Below are 13,203 nucleotides of genomic sequence, written 5' to 3' on the forward strand. Positions count from 1 at the left end.
TGTTACATGCACAAAAATTATATAACACACTAAAGGAAAGGGAAAAAGCATAAATGCATGATAGGACCCCTTTAAAAACAACTTTCTGTGACAAGCAGGTAAAAAGATAGACAGAACATTTGTGCGTCAAGTAATCACTGCCTCTTGAAAGCGAACAGTTAGGTTGTAAAGGTACAAGTCACCTCAAGGCTACATTGTTGTGTGCGAAACGCTGACCAGGCAAAACTCACCCAAACGAGACAGGTGTGACTCCACTGATGTCCTGACCAGCGACTGGCCGTAGGTTTTGTTGCTACGGTGGAAAGAAAAACCCATTAAAGTCCTCTTAGTCGTGCAGAGCATGGGGGGGCTGCAGTGTGCCGTGCACGGTGTGCCAAGTGGCAAGCTGTGCATAAAAGGAAATCATTGGCACGGCTGATGCTGCCAGCTCCTGATTTGCACTTAAGTCAATTGTAACCGGTTTATCTGAATAATATAAAATATTTTCCTTTAATTTCATACCGTGCCTCGTCCCTCCTTGACCTCTCTATGTAAATTGCAGGCCACTTCACTGAAGGAGAATTTATCTCTGACCACTGGTGTGAGGGAGAATGCATTAATGCAAGGGGGTCATTATCACTGGGTTTCAGGTTTGGTTGCACACTGGATGTAGATTCTTACTTCCACTTACAGGATGTATTATCCTTTTACTGTTTTTGCATTGATCATCTCTGCTCATGTGCAAACAGTCTTGATATGCACATTAAACATGCCTTTGCTGTGGTGGAGCCCATAATGAGGGTGGCAGACTAGCTTTAACGCCGCACTAGGCAAGATATTTATGGGAAAGTACACCTGTTATAGCAGCCTGGGCTGCAGTGGAGAGGAGCGTCACACCCCTGCTACAGTAAGTGAGACCCTTGAACACTGAGCACTTTCAGCTCACAGCAAAATAACAAAATTCAAAAGCAATACAGAAACAGCAAGCAAGTGGCTGTTCCATTCAGCAAAGGTTGGTGTCCTCTCTCATCCCTTTAGTATCCTTTGGCATAAAGCAATCAGAGCCCGGGTTAGTAAACATGAGCGTGCTGTGTGCAGTTTACTGATGATACATAAATTCCGGTTTACTTCCTGATGCCATTCGGAGCTGTCGGCTCGCGAGCGAGGCTTTGGAGACGATTCAAAATTCAGTGATTGAAAGGTTCGCTCGAGTATTTAGCCCTTAAGATGTCGGTATAAAAACATCAATAGTGTAAGGTGGCGTCTTTACGCCTCCCCAGGTCCTGCATGCAAATTGTACACTTTCCATCTGTCTGAAAACCATTAGTTGCATCGACCAGCTGTTTGTCAGAGTTAAAACCAGACATTAATCTCTGGCTTTTCCAAGTAGCCTTGAAGTTCTTGCTTAGTCTTTAGACATACCCACTCTCACATCATTTCTCATTTTCCTCTTCTCCGTTAGCAGCAACATCACCTGCTGCTTTAAAGCTTCTCCCCAAGAAACCAGCGCTAATTGTGCCAAGTTTCTCTTAAGCACAAATACCTCAGTCCACTCCAATTATCTGAACAATGTTAGTCATATTTTTTTAAACTTGCTCTGTGGTATTTTTGATGGGAATTCAAATTATGATACCAAGATATATTAGTAGTATAAAACTTTTCAAATTAAATACTTCAGACCTGTTTCATAGTGACAAACAGAAACACATTTCTATTTGAATCATGTTAATACCACTTAGTTTTGCCCTGATATTCTATGTGCTTTGTCATCAGAGCTTGGGCTTCGTTCGCTAGCACCTGAAGATACATTATGCATTACGGGTCCGGCTGTGGCTCAGAGGTTAGAGCGGGTCGTCCACCAATTTGAAGGTCGGTCCCCAGCTCCTCCAGTCCACATGTCGAAGTGTCCTTGGGCAAGATACTGAACCCCAAATTGCTCCCGAAGGCTGTGCCATCGGTGTGTGAATGAGTTTTTAGATTAGATCTCGATAGGCAGGTTGGCACCTTGCACGGCAGCCTCTGCCATCAGTGTATGAATGTGTGTGTGAATGGGTGAATGCTGACATGTAGTGTAAAGCACTTTGAGAGGTCGGAAGACTAGAAAATGGCGCATTTACCATTTGGTCTCCCGTTGCCATTCTAAATAAAACCAAGCTCAATATAACTGTCGTTATATTTTCTCAATTTAGCTAGTTTGGGCTTAGAGTCACTTGACGATATGGACAAATATTTCTCCATGCTCGCTATGCAGCTAGCTACTGTAGCTGGCTAATAAGCAAAACTACGCAGCAGCAGAAACGGTTCGTTGCGCCCTGAGTGAAATGACTGATTCATAAGATTGATGTGATGTGTCACAATCATATCAGAGTTTCTATTGGCCCAAAGCTAACATAGGTGGGAGTAATGTACAAAATATGCTTGTTTTATTGGAGAAAATGTTCCCCATCTGTAGATATCCACTTTTAATGCACAATTTAATAATTTAAAGTAGATTATTTCTCGACCCCCTCTGACAGAGTGTCACGGACCCTGCGGGTCCCCAGACCCCACTTTGAGAATCACTGGTCTAAACTCCCTGACACATCATCCGTCTGTTCATACATCACACGTCCATTACAGGGACTATGACTCCAAAACGTCACAGTGTGTCCTTCTTCAAACACTTAGCAGAGCTCGCCGGAGATGCACAGCTCATCCGTCGCCTCGTCAATACTGCATGTCTGTGGAACCGTGTTGCCCAACCCAATCCGTGCAGTCAAAGCATCCCTGCAAGACATGAGAGCTTTGATCCACACTCCTGACCCGCCGCTTCAGTGCCTCCTCCCTCTGCAGCCACCTCTCAGCGGGGGACTGATTTCTTGTGCTATAACTCAAAGGTTTCAAAGGCAGACCCGTATTCTCTATTAAAAGAGCCAAACCATGAATCAAGGGGTCATCATGCCTCCGACTCTCAGCTGTGAGGTGGGTTCCGAGTGGAAAACTTTTATATTATAGCGAGAAAATCCCACACGGCATTGCTGCAGGAGTATCAGCAGCCTCAGAATGCCCCTGAAAAATGTCAAGTAGGCATTGAACCGCCTGTATACACCCCCCATGTGGAAAGTAGAACATGACTTACTTTGAAGGAGATGTGGCTAATGCGATTTTCTGCATGTCTGTGTGGGTCATGGCTTTCACAGCCAGTTTACAGACTCCCTTTTTAATTGGTTTGCAGGATTTCATCTGAGCTGAAAACTACCTGCGTGTGACAATCATCCACGTCCGCCTTCATCCGGCATTTTCTCCATACCTTGAAGAAACCAGAAAGAAAGGAGCACTCGGATCAGGTCAAAGCTGCAGCGCAGAGATATGCAACGGCTTTGAATTCGGTCCGTCTTTTGTGTTGTGGCACTGATGTGTTATTTCATTGATGGGGTAGCCTATCACCGCAGCCAATATGTGGCAGCCAAGAACACCTGGCTCGCTTTAGAAGACAAAGCACACAGGAAAATGTTTTCCGAAGCTTAATTGCATCACTTTTTTATTCAAGTTGGATACACGCTGGTTTTTATCAGAACACCACAGTTATTTCCATACATTGTCTGTTTATATTCCATGCACACGTCTGTTTATTTCTTGGTTATTCGAAAAAGAAAAATATTTTTTTTTAATGTCTTGTCTTGTAGTGCACCTGGTGCTCTACAACTCACCAGCACTGTGGAGCCCTGCTGTCATCGTGACAAGCCCTGGTGTGTGCATATACAGTTGACAAAGCAATTTTGCTGTCCTGGTCTGGACAGAGCTCTTGGGCATGCTATCATCTTGAATCAGTAGCATGCTCTCTCTGAGTGCTAAAACAGCGATGTCTGAGAGGTTGATGGCCAGCCATTGAAGTGCGTACCAGCCTTGTCAGGATCTCTGCTCTCCTCTACAACAGCTGTGTCTCTCTGAGAGGCTTTGAGTGAACACATTATAAAAATCTTTTTCAAAAAGCAACACAGACCTTAATTTTTAGTTCTGACACATCTACAGTATAGAGCCCAGACAGATGTTTGTGGATGGCATTTTCTCAAGAAGTGTGGGTGTTTGAAGCTCTATTGTAAAGTAAAGAAAAGATCAAGTTGTAGGATTATATGCACTTATATTTCCTCTGCCATCTCTTTGTAAATCATTCTATCCTGCACTTCTAAGGCTTATTATACTCCAAACAAACATGTCAGTGGCCTTGCTCTTCACCCCTCTCTTCTCTTCAAAGACATTTCCACTCTTATCATGTTCTTTGACGCCATCTGCTGGATCCTCATTACACTTCACTGAAAGTTCAAAGCATCACTGTACACATCAATACAATACACATGCTACTGTATTATTTGTGTTTAGTTATATTGCATTTGCAGCTAATACTGCAGGTAACCCTTCCTTATTGTATTGCTTGAGGCAACGATATGGTGGCATAATTCCCTGAATTCCTTTAATATTGATTTGTTGTGCAACCATTAAAGTGAGGAGTAGAAATGGCAGACAAGCCATGAAGCTCATTAAGTCTATTAGCCAGTTTTACTGTATTATACAGTATAGTGGCAGGAGTATATACTATATACAAATATAACTATGTGTGTGTGTGTGTGTGTGTGTGTGTACAATCTGGATCATTTTTTAAAACAGTTATTAAAGAGCTACCAGTCATAGTCATGAATGATGAGGTGTTTTTTAAGCGTGTATGGTGTCTTTAGTACAACATTGTTTATGTCTTCTATTGATTTTTTTTTTTTTTCAGTTTTAATGTTTTTCCCTGCTGAGTTATGTAATTCTGTAAAGTCCCATCCAAGGGACAACTGTTGAAAACAAGGCTATAAATGTGGTAAAGTATTTGGCATTGGTCCATGCTATATAGGCTACACAAAATAAACATTCAAGTTGCTAAATTCAATATCCAGAGCAGTATAGCAGCAAACAACTATCTGCTATATAAAGATATAGAGGAATAATGCATGCATCTGAGCTTCTCCGTGTTTTGTTGACATTGCTTTGGCTGGACGTGCATGCTCTTAGTGCACATTCGTGCATGTGAGCGTACCCCACTGGCTAGCTCACGGTTGCCGAGAGTGTGTATGTGTGTGTGTTGGGAAGGCCGTTGGGAGGCAATAGAAATGCTCCCAATCCCGTATTTAGCACCTTTAAAGTGCAACCATTCATAGTCATGAATGATCAGGTGTTTTGCTATCTTTATTATTACACTGTTTATGTTTTGTTTTGTATTGATTTTAATTTGTTTTATGTTTTTCCCACTGAGTTGTGTATTTGTGTAAAGGCCCATCCATCAAGGGACAGCTGTTGAAAACAAGCCTATAGGCATGCTGTGGTATGTGGCATTGGTCCATGCTAAGTACATATCTCTATAAAAATAAACATTAAAGGGCCAGTGTGCAACATTTCATGGGATGTATCAGCAGAAATGGAATATAATATTCATAACTACGTTATCATTAGTGTATAATCACCCGAAACTAAGCATTGTTGTGTTTCCGTTAGCTTAGAATGAGCCCTTCATATCTACATAGGGAGCGGGTCCTCTTCACAGAGTCCGCCATGTTTCTACAGAAGCCCGTTTTTACGTTACCTGAAGTCCACCGAAGTTCTCCAACGTGCTTGTGAAACGTGAGCTGCAGAGTGCAAAACTGTGGTACGGCCTTACCACAGTTTTGCACTCGACGGCTCACGTTACCGCAGTGATGGAAAGGGAGGAGTGAGTGGAGGGGTACTTGTTGCAATCTGCAACCACACCGCTAGATGCAAATCCTACACAACTGTACCTTTAAATAAATAAATATAGTGTCAAATGTATTTTCAGGAATATAAGTTAGCTGTTTGCATAAAATAAAGGCAGTTGAAAAGGTTTGTATTACAAAATGCATGTGAAATTTAATTTGATTTGATTATGATTTCAAGCTACATATTTTAAATACATTTACTACTATTATTATATTATTATTATTATTATTATTATTACTATATTCAGGGTATTTTTTTTTTTTAAATACCCTGAATATATATTTGTTTCATATGGATATCTATTGTGTTTTCTAGTGACCGCTGAACACCATAGTGAAATTTAACATACTTCCTGATATTGTTCTAGTTGCTGTAGACTCTCCTGTGTGTGATATCAGTGTGCAGGTTTCCCTGTAGCCTGAAACGAAGCACACAGGGCCGCAGATGTGTTTCAAAGCGGCTGACATGGCCCTGAGCCAGGTCACCGTGCAGACTGAGGAAAGCCAATGCTTTGCATGTTCTTCATTATTCAGGAGGACATGAGCAGGCTGGCTGCTGGGTGGCTGCTGGGGGCGGAGTCTGTCTCTGCAGAGCTGATGGAGGCAGAGGAGAAGAGAAGAGAAGAAGAAGAAGAAGAGTTGCATCTGAACAAGTGCTGATCGCCTGGAGGGACGCTGAGGCTCAACACTTGGACTCACTTCTCGAGTGGAAAGAAAGAGATGGAGTAAAGCAAAACGACTCCACCTGCTGCAGTCGAAGGTATTTATCATCTTTTTAAATGTTGACAAGTCTGTTGAAGTTTCTGCTTTCTCTGCTCTTCATCTTCTGGCGCAGTAAGTTAGTCTGAACTGTGGTGTTGTTTTCAAGCTGCAAGTGAACTGTTTCTTTCTCTCTCTGTGTAACATGAGGCCTGGACATTATAGTCTGCTCGGTGTAATTGCTCTAAATTGGAGTTGGAGTCTTGTTAAATCGCATTTTGAGTTTAAAAAAAATAATAAAACCTAACGATTTAAAGTCTTTAATGGAGATTAGTTTTGGGCTAACACTGGGGGGGAAATGTCGCCAATTTTTTAGTTTGCCAGTTTTTCCAAAAGAAAATGGATGTTAAAGGGGAACACCACCTAAACTCAGAATTACAATATGTTATTTCCATGGCCTAGTTAGGTTCAATCAATATATGTGAGCATGAGCTCCTCTTTCTGAAAGCCAGAAACCAGAGAAGTCTCAAACTTGTGATGTCATTGGGTATAAAATGTGGAGCTGCTCCATAGAGCGCTGCAGGGATGACGTATTTATGTAAGCCAACCAGGAAGTTAGCATCGCTCTGGGTTCCCTCCACAAAAAGCCAATGGTATTTTTCCATTGGGTTTTGGATTATTGTAGAAAATAAACTCTGTGGCAAACAAACATTTATGATACTTACACGTTTTGTTCAGCAAAATAAACTTGATGATTTTTGAAGAGTAAATGTAATCTCCAGAAGTAAAAAGCTAACGTTAGGCTATAAACAAACTACACCACGGTCGCATGAGCGCTAGTATACACAACGAGGCTGTAAAGGCGGACGAGTCGGCGACGTGATGACGTTTAGTAGTCTCATCTAGCCACCTGTTAGCAACCGCCTTTATTTAAGACACGTGAAGGATTCAAAATTCACAAGTGGGAAATTTATTTATGTATTTTATGTCGTAGAACAAAATGTTAAAATCTTTTAAGCTTATGTTTAACTACAGACCTCATTTCAGGCATCTAATTAAAAAATAATAAAAAAAAAAAACATTGACTTCCAGACAAGGGAACCAGATGTGCTAAAATGCTAACTCCTTTCCAGGTTTTAGGACTCATTCCTGAAGCACTCTACAGACAATGATTGGGAGACTGAATGTTTTTTTTGTTTAATATCCAAATAAGATTCAAGAGTTGTCAGTTCTAAAACAGAAAATGTTCCCATATACTCCGAACATTTCCCCTGGGTGCTCTCATCTTTCCCATTTGTTTGAGTTTGAGTTTTAGCACTCTAGCTGTTGGATTTGAGAGAGCGTTGTTCATGTTTACTAATATTTTTTGGGCTGTCTGACCTAGAATAACATGTAAATGATCAAAAAGAGGAGAATAGGTTATTAAGATGTGTTAGCCCTGTCTTAGACTACCTGCCCAGGATGTCCCCTCTAGCCTCATGCATGCTGGGCTTGACTCCAGCCCCCTGGTGACCCTTGATGGATGTTTGGATTGTGCTTGGTTTCATTATTTCTATTGTTAGAAATATCTAGAGAAATAGAAAATCCAATGGTGGACTTTTTGATTTGTGCACTTTTCAGTAGAAGTCAGTAGTGACCCTCTTTGTTCTTTCTCTACATCAACACATCAAATTCACAATTTGATTCTCAAACTCTGACTCTGACAGATGTATGAGGATTTTCTATCTTTATTCTTCACACAGATTTAGTTGACGTTGGTATTTTGTTTGGTGCTATTTCTGCAACACAAACAGAGCAAACTTGTTTGTGCTGAAGCGCTCCATAAATAACGTTGATTTGAACTGACTTGATATTATTGCCACCAGTGAAACTCTGAAACCAAAAATGTCTCTCACACAAAAAACTCTGTCAAAATCTGCTTAAAAAATAATACTATCCCTACTGTCCACACTGATATCTATCATTCTGTAAATTGAGACAGAACATTTTAATATAGAATTCAGTGACAGCTCTTCCTTCTCAGATAGATATGATCAAAGATGTTTTTTCTAAAAGCTGGCAAGTAGTGTAATCATAAAAACACAGTTTCACATTGAACCACCTCCAACAGGGGCTGGCACTGGGATTATGGAGACGTCTTTAGCAGAGAAGAAGAGAACTTTTAAAGATTTTCAACCCTCCCTCCTTGTGAGAGTTGCCTGTAGGCAGTGGATATAATGAAGGCTTTAACAGCTCAACTTAACATGTCTTTCCTTTTTGATATTTTACGATCCCTTCTGAGTTACTCAGATAAACCCCCCGGGCTATCCACCTGCCAAAAAAAGACCGAATCGATAATGAGCATGTACTTTAAAGTTAGTAAGCGTACCATGCTGACATTGGACAAACGCTCAAATATCCATCAGGAACAAAAAATAAGGGATTTTCCCCCCCAAAAAAGCGGCAACCATGTTGATGCACAAATGCATTCAGAACATAATCGCCTCACTGAAACTGGATATGTTCACCTCACCTGCTCTCTTGTTTTCAGAGGCCACAGTGTGTTCAATGTGTTCAGCATGAAGCCCCTCCCTCCCCAGGTTGATAATAGGCCGGCAGAGCAGGGAACAGGTGCAGATTGTGGACTTTGTTTGCAGCCCTTGAATGGTCCCTATGTGTGTTGACCCAACCCAGACCCAGAACAGGTTACCTATTGAACAATAATTCACTGTGGATGCTGTCTGTTTTTTCCTTTCCTGTTATGTGAAGTTATATATGTCAAAAGTGGAGATGTGGTGGATGAAACGGCCGGGAGACTGTGCCGTGTCTGACCTGTAAAAGTTATAAAAGGTCAATCCCATGTGGTATTATAATATCATTATGCAAAGTCCATCCACTTAGCATTCAAGAGAGTTGTCAATTTGTTCAAACAGCACTCTGCACAGTAGCTTAATGTTGCTTCTTTCTCTGAGCGTCTAGAGGAAACAGATAAGTGAAATGCATTCATCACTTGGAAGTTGTTAAGTGCGTTACGTAACAGCCGTCTGTAGCCAGCGTCGGTTCCCACACCGTGCTGCTGCTGCTGCGTGTTTGTCTACTTGTTGCGCCAGTGTGCTGTTCAAGAGTCGACAAGCATAGCCGGAATTAACCTTCAGCTGGTTTGTGCTAACATTAGGGCCTGATATCTATCAATTATTCATCATGCTCCACTCTGCCTGTGCAAATCTAAATGTGTCTCACCATGGAAACAGCCTTCTGTCTCAGCCGGAGGGTGTTTCAGGCGGCCGCGCCGACTCCCAACCTCCTTTCTCAGTCCAGGCAGTCCTGCTCTGCTCCACATTCACATACAGTACATGTCATGAAACAAACATAGGACGGCTTCACGGTGTCAAGTAGATTTCATTTGAACTCAAGTCAACTTGTAATTAGTTCAGTTTGTTTTCAGACTTGTCAAAAGTGTATATAGAAGTAATAATAGCTGATAAAGGCTAATAAATTACATTAGTGGATTGTTTTCCACATTGTGGAGGATGATTTTTCTCTTGGATGCATCGAGTACAGTTGTAGTTTTATATTCACTCTCATTTACAAAGTGTATAATACAGTAGGTCTAGAGGGTGTTTTGTTTCTATTAATATATGTCTTTTTACATCTATTTTATAGATTGTAATAAACTTGTAAGTTGCTATAATTTAATAACCTAATCACAAAATGCAAATTCCTGTTCAAACATTTCACATTTTGTTAGAACATTTTACACAAAAGCAAAGCTGTTCCCTCAAAGTTGTTCAAGAGTTGTTGTTGTTTATTATTGACATATCAAAATATTTAAACATATTTCATTAGATTGAGAAAGTTATATCAGCTCCAGCTGTATCTGTCATTAGACAGCCAAATATTATTGGTAAAGAGAAGAACTATGCATATATTTCCTACTGAATGATGACTGATTGTAAGTTTTCTTTTGCCAGATTCAGGTCATTAATTTGCTCAGCAAGCAAGTAACTGCACATTTTATGTGTGTGTGCAAGAATTCTCATCCAATTTCTGGTATTACTTGTCAGTGTATTTTTGTTGAACACTAGAGGGTGCACTATTACTGCAACATCCTTTGCTAGCTCGTGTTACTTACAATGATACTACATTACAATACTTCACAGTAGCGTCTCAATGTGTCTCAGGTACTTAGATTCTCTTGACTTTTCCGGTTTCTCGTTATGTTAAATCAAGATTTTTATTGTTATTAATTCTTAAAAACAGAAAAAAACTAAACATGAATATGCAGAGAAAGTGGCACTAGATGCATTACGTAATGGAGCCCTGAGAGATGAGACAATAATTTCTGATAAAAGAAAAAGTAAAAATGTAAATAAATCTTAAAAATGTAAACCCAAACACAAAATTAAACACTAAAAGTGCATATTTAGACGCTTTAGAAACTGAGCAGGCTCATTTGTAACTGGACTAGAGAGTGAGCGTAGGCTGTTGTAACTTAATTTTTTTATTTGATTAGTTTGTGTTTTAGTGGATTTACATAACATGTCTCTGATAATAAGGATTCCTGTTGTTGGTCTTCTGACTTGGGATCACGTCCTTCAACCCAAAACAACAAAGCACGCCTTTAGATGTTGTGTAGACATGTCTTTGCTTCGCTTGTTATTTACTATCACAACACGACGATTCTTGTCCTGAAGGACGTTTTTAAGTAGGTCAGGACCAGGCTCATAACTAATTGTAATTCAGACTCCATTACTCCGCAGGAGTGGTAGAAACACGATGAATTGTTGTTTTTGACAGTTTTCTCAAGTGTACTGCTGCCGCAGAAGCATTCCATTGAAAGCGTTTTCTTTAGGCTACCTTTTTCTTTGACAGGTGGATGAAAAGTGACATTACTGCTGGACTCATTAGACTGAAGGAGAAACTTGTTGCCAGGGGCTCCCTGTTGTGACATAGTTCAGCTCTGTATGCTCAGTCGGCCGTGGAGTTAATCATATTTAGGTGTGATGTTTGACATTTTAATTGTGGCCACATGCCTCTGTTCGGCTCTGCAACGCGAGTTCTTGAAAAAACATATCAGTGACGTGAAAAGCAGAGTGTATAGGCTGGTTGTTCCATGTTCTGACTGTGGTTTCTTCCTAAAACAGAAAACGCCTTCTCCTCACGTACATACACAGGGTGTTTGTATTGCTGATGTAGGTCAGACTTGGAAAAACTGGTTCATGGGGTAGGTGTGTCCAGTTAGTTTTCAGTGGCTGAAAAAACATTGAATAGAGCATAACGCTGCAAGCTGTGTGAATGTTTCTCTGGATTTACTAATTACTTGATGGTTTCACACCTTTTCCGTAATTTCCTCAATGACGCCAGCAATAAATGGCAGGAAACAATGCTGTGGGAAGACAAAATAGGCCTCCGAAGAAAGTGCTGGGAACGTGCAGAAGTTGTGTACTGAACTGATGGAACCAGTGAGGACTTTTCGGCAGCCGCATGTAGAGGATGTGTTTATCTCTGAATGTGAAGAGGATGTTCTCGTGCAGCTTTTAAATACCCTCACTTACGCTGGTAATGAGTGCACCATTATTTAAGAAATTAGTTTGTGCCTCATTAACGCTGCCAGAGGCAAGGCATGTGTGACTTTGATGTGCGGACTCCAAGACAAACACAGGATATTTACTCAGGAATGCCTCGTGGGCACGCAGTAGGCGGGGATGTTGTAGCTGTCAGAGCGGCCTCTCTTTCCCTCTCCCACCCTATTTAGTTATGACTTTGCCCCTCTCTTCTCTGCCTCTTTGCCTTTTCGCTGAAAAAAGAGGAGGGGCCGTCTAAGTAATCCAATACCTGCCCAATTCACGAATGTTACTGTAACTTGCTGAACTGCCCTGACAAGTGCAGGGGTTAAAACACATTAGCAGACCGAAGCTGACAGCTGCGGCAGCATCTCTGCGCGGCACAAATTTGCTGCCTGATCCTGAGAGAAGTTTGTAAGGAAGGAAAAGGAAGAGAGCAAATAGACACTTCACTTTAAAAAAAAAAAAAGACAGGGGGAAATCTGGCCCGGCTTCAAATGACTTCTTCTTTGGAAGAATGATAGAAGTGGCTGTGGGCTCCCTGCCATCCAACATGTCTTTAGAGGAGAGCGCTGCTGTGAGAGACATGGCCGAGAGTGAGACGGATCGCTCTGAGGGACTGGATGAGGCTGTCCTGGGGCGCATTGCCAGCTTACCTCTGGATCCATTCCCACCCAGGGACTTCAGAGGGAAGTTTAAAAAGATGCGCCACAAGAAGAGGCCCACCATTCTTGAAAGTAGGTACCGCTTTGACTCAGTGAAGCCGTGGTGATCTCCTCAAGAGTTCTGTTTTTAATCTGGGAGAAATGTGGGGTTTTTCTTTTGCAAAATGTGGTGCAGCATTTCAGCTACTACTACCATCACTTTGTGAAATACCTCACCTCCCCTTTGTATTTGTCATACTCACCTACATGTAATCTGATGGCTTGTTAGTAATGGAGTCGGACGGTGCGAGAGTACATCACAGTCACACCTTTTTTTGTTATTATGTGGCTCATTGTGACAAATATCTGACCTCACTTTCCAAAATGTCTACACTCCTTATGTGCTTAGAAAAATGAGCAACAAGGAAACAGTAATGAAATAAAATAAATAGGGACCTTAAAGACCAGAGTATGACCAAAAAAGAGAAGAAGATGATGAAACTCGGGGCGCCAGGGTTAGAGAGCGAGAGTAAGAGGGAGTCAAGTGTTTGATAACCACAAAGATGGCTGAACTGGACAGACATACTT

At 41.2% G+C, this 13,203-nt stretch overlaps 1 protein-coding gene across 1 annotated transcript in view; it reads left to right on the top strand.

Moving 5' to 3' along the window:
- The first annotated feature begins 12,314 nt into the window (after nt 1–12,314).
- frya (furry homolog a (Drosophila)) overlaps nt 12,315–13,203 on the top strand; it is a 68,363-nt gene continuing 67,474 nt past the window's right edge. Inside the window, exon 1 of the mRNA XM_074640292.1 lies at nt 12,315–12,708. Coding sequence (XP_074496393.1) covers nt 12,489–12,708 — 220 coding nt within the window. The 5' untranslated portion in view covers nt 12,315–12,488. The remainder of the gene's footprint in view (nt 12,709–13,203) is intronic.

The sequence above is a fragment of the Sebastes fasciatus genome, chromosome 7 (assembly GCF_043250625.1).
Source record: "Sebastes fasciatus isolate fSebFas1 chromosome 7, fSebFas1.pri, whole genome shotgun sequence".
NCBI classification, from domain to species: domain Eukaryota; kingdom Metazoa; phylum Chordata; class Actinopteri; order Perciformes; family Sebastidae; genus Sebastes; species Sebastes fasciatus.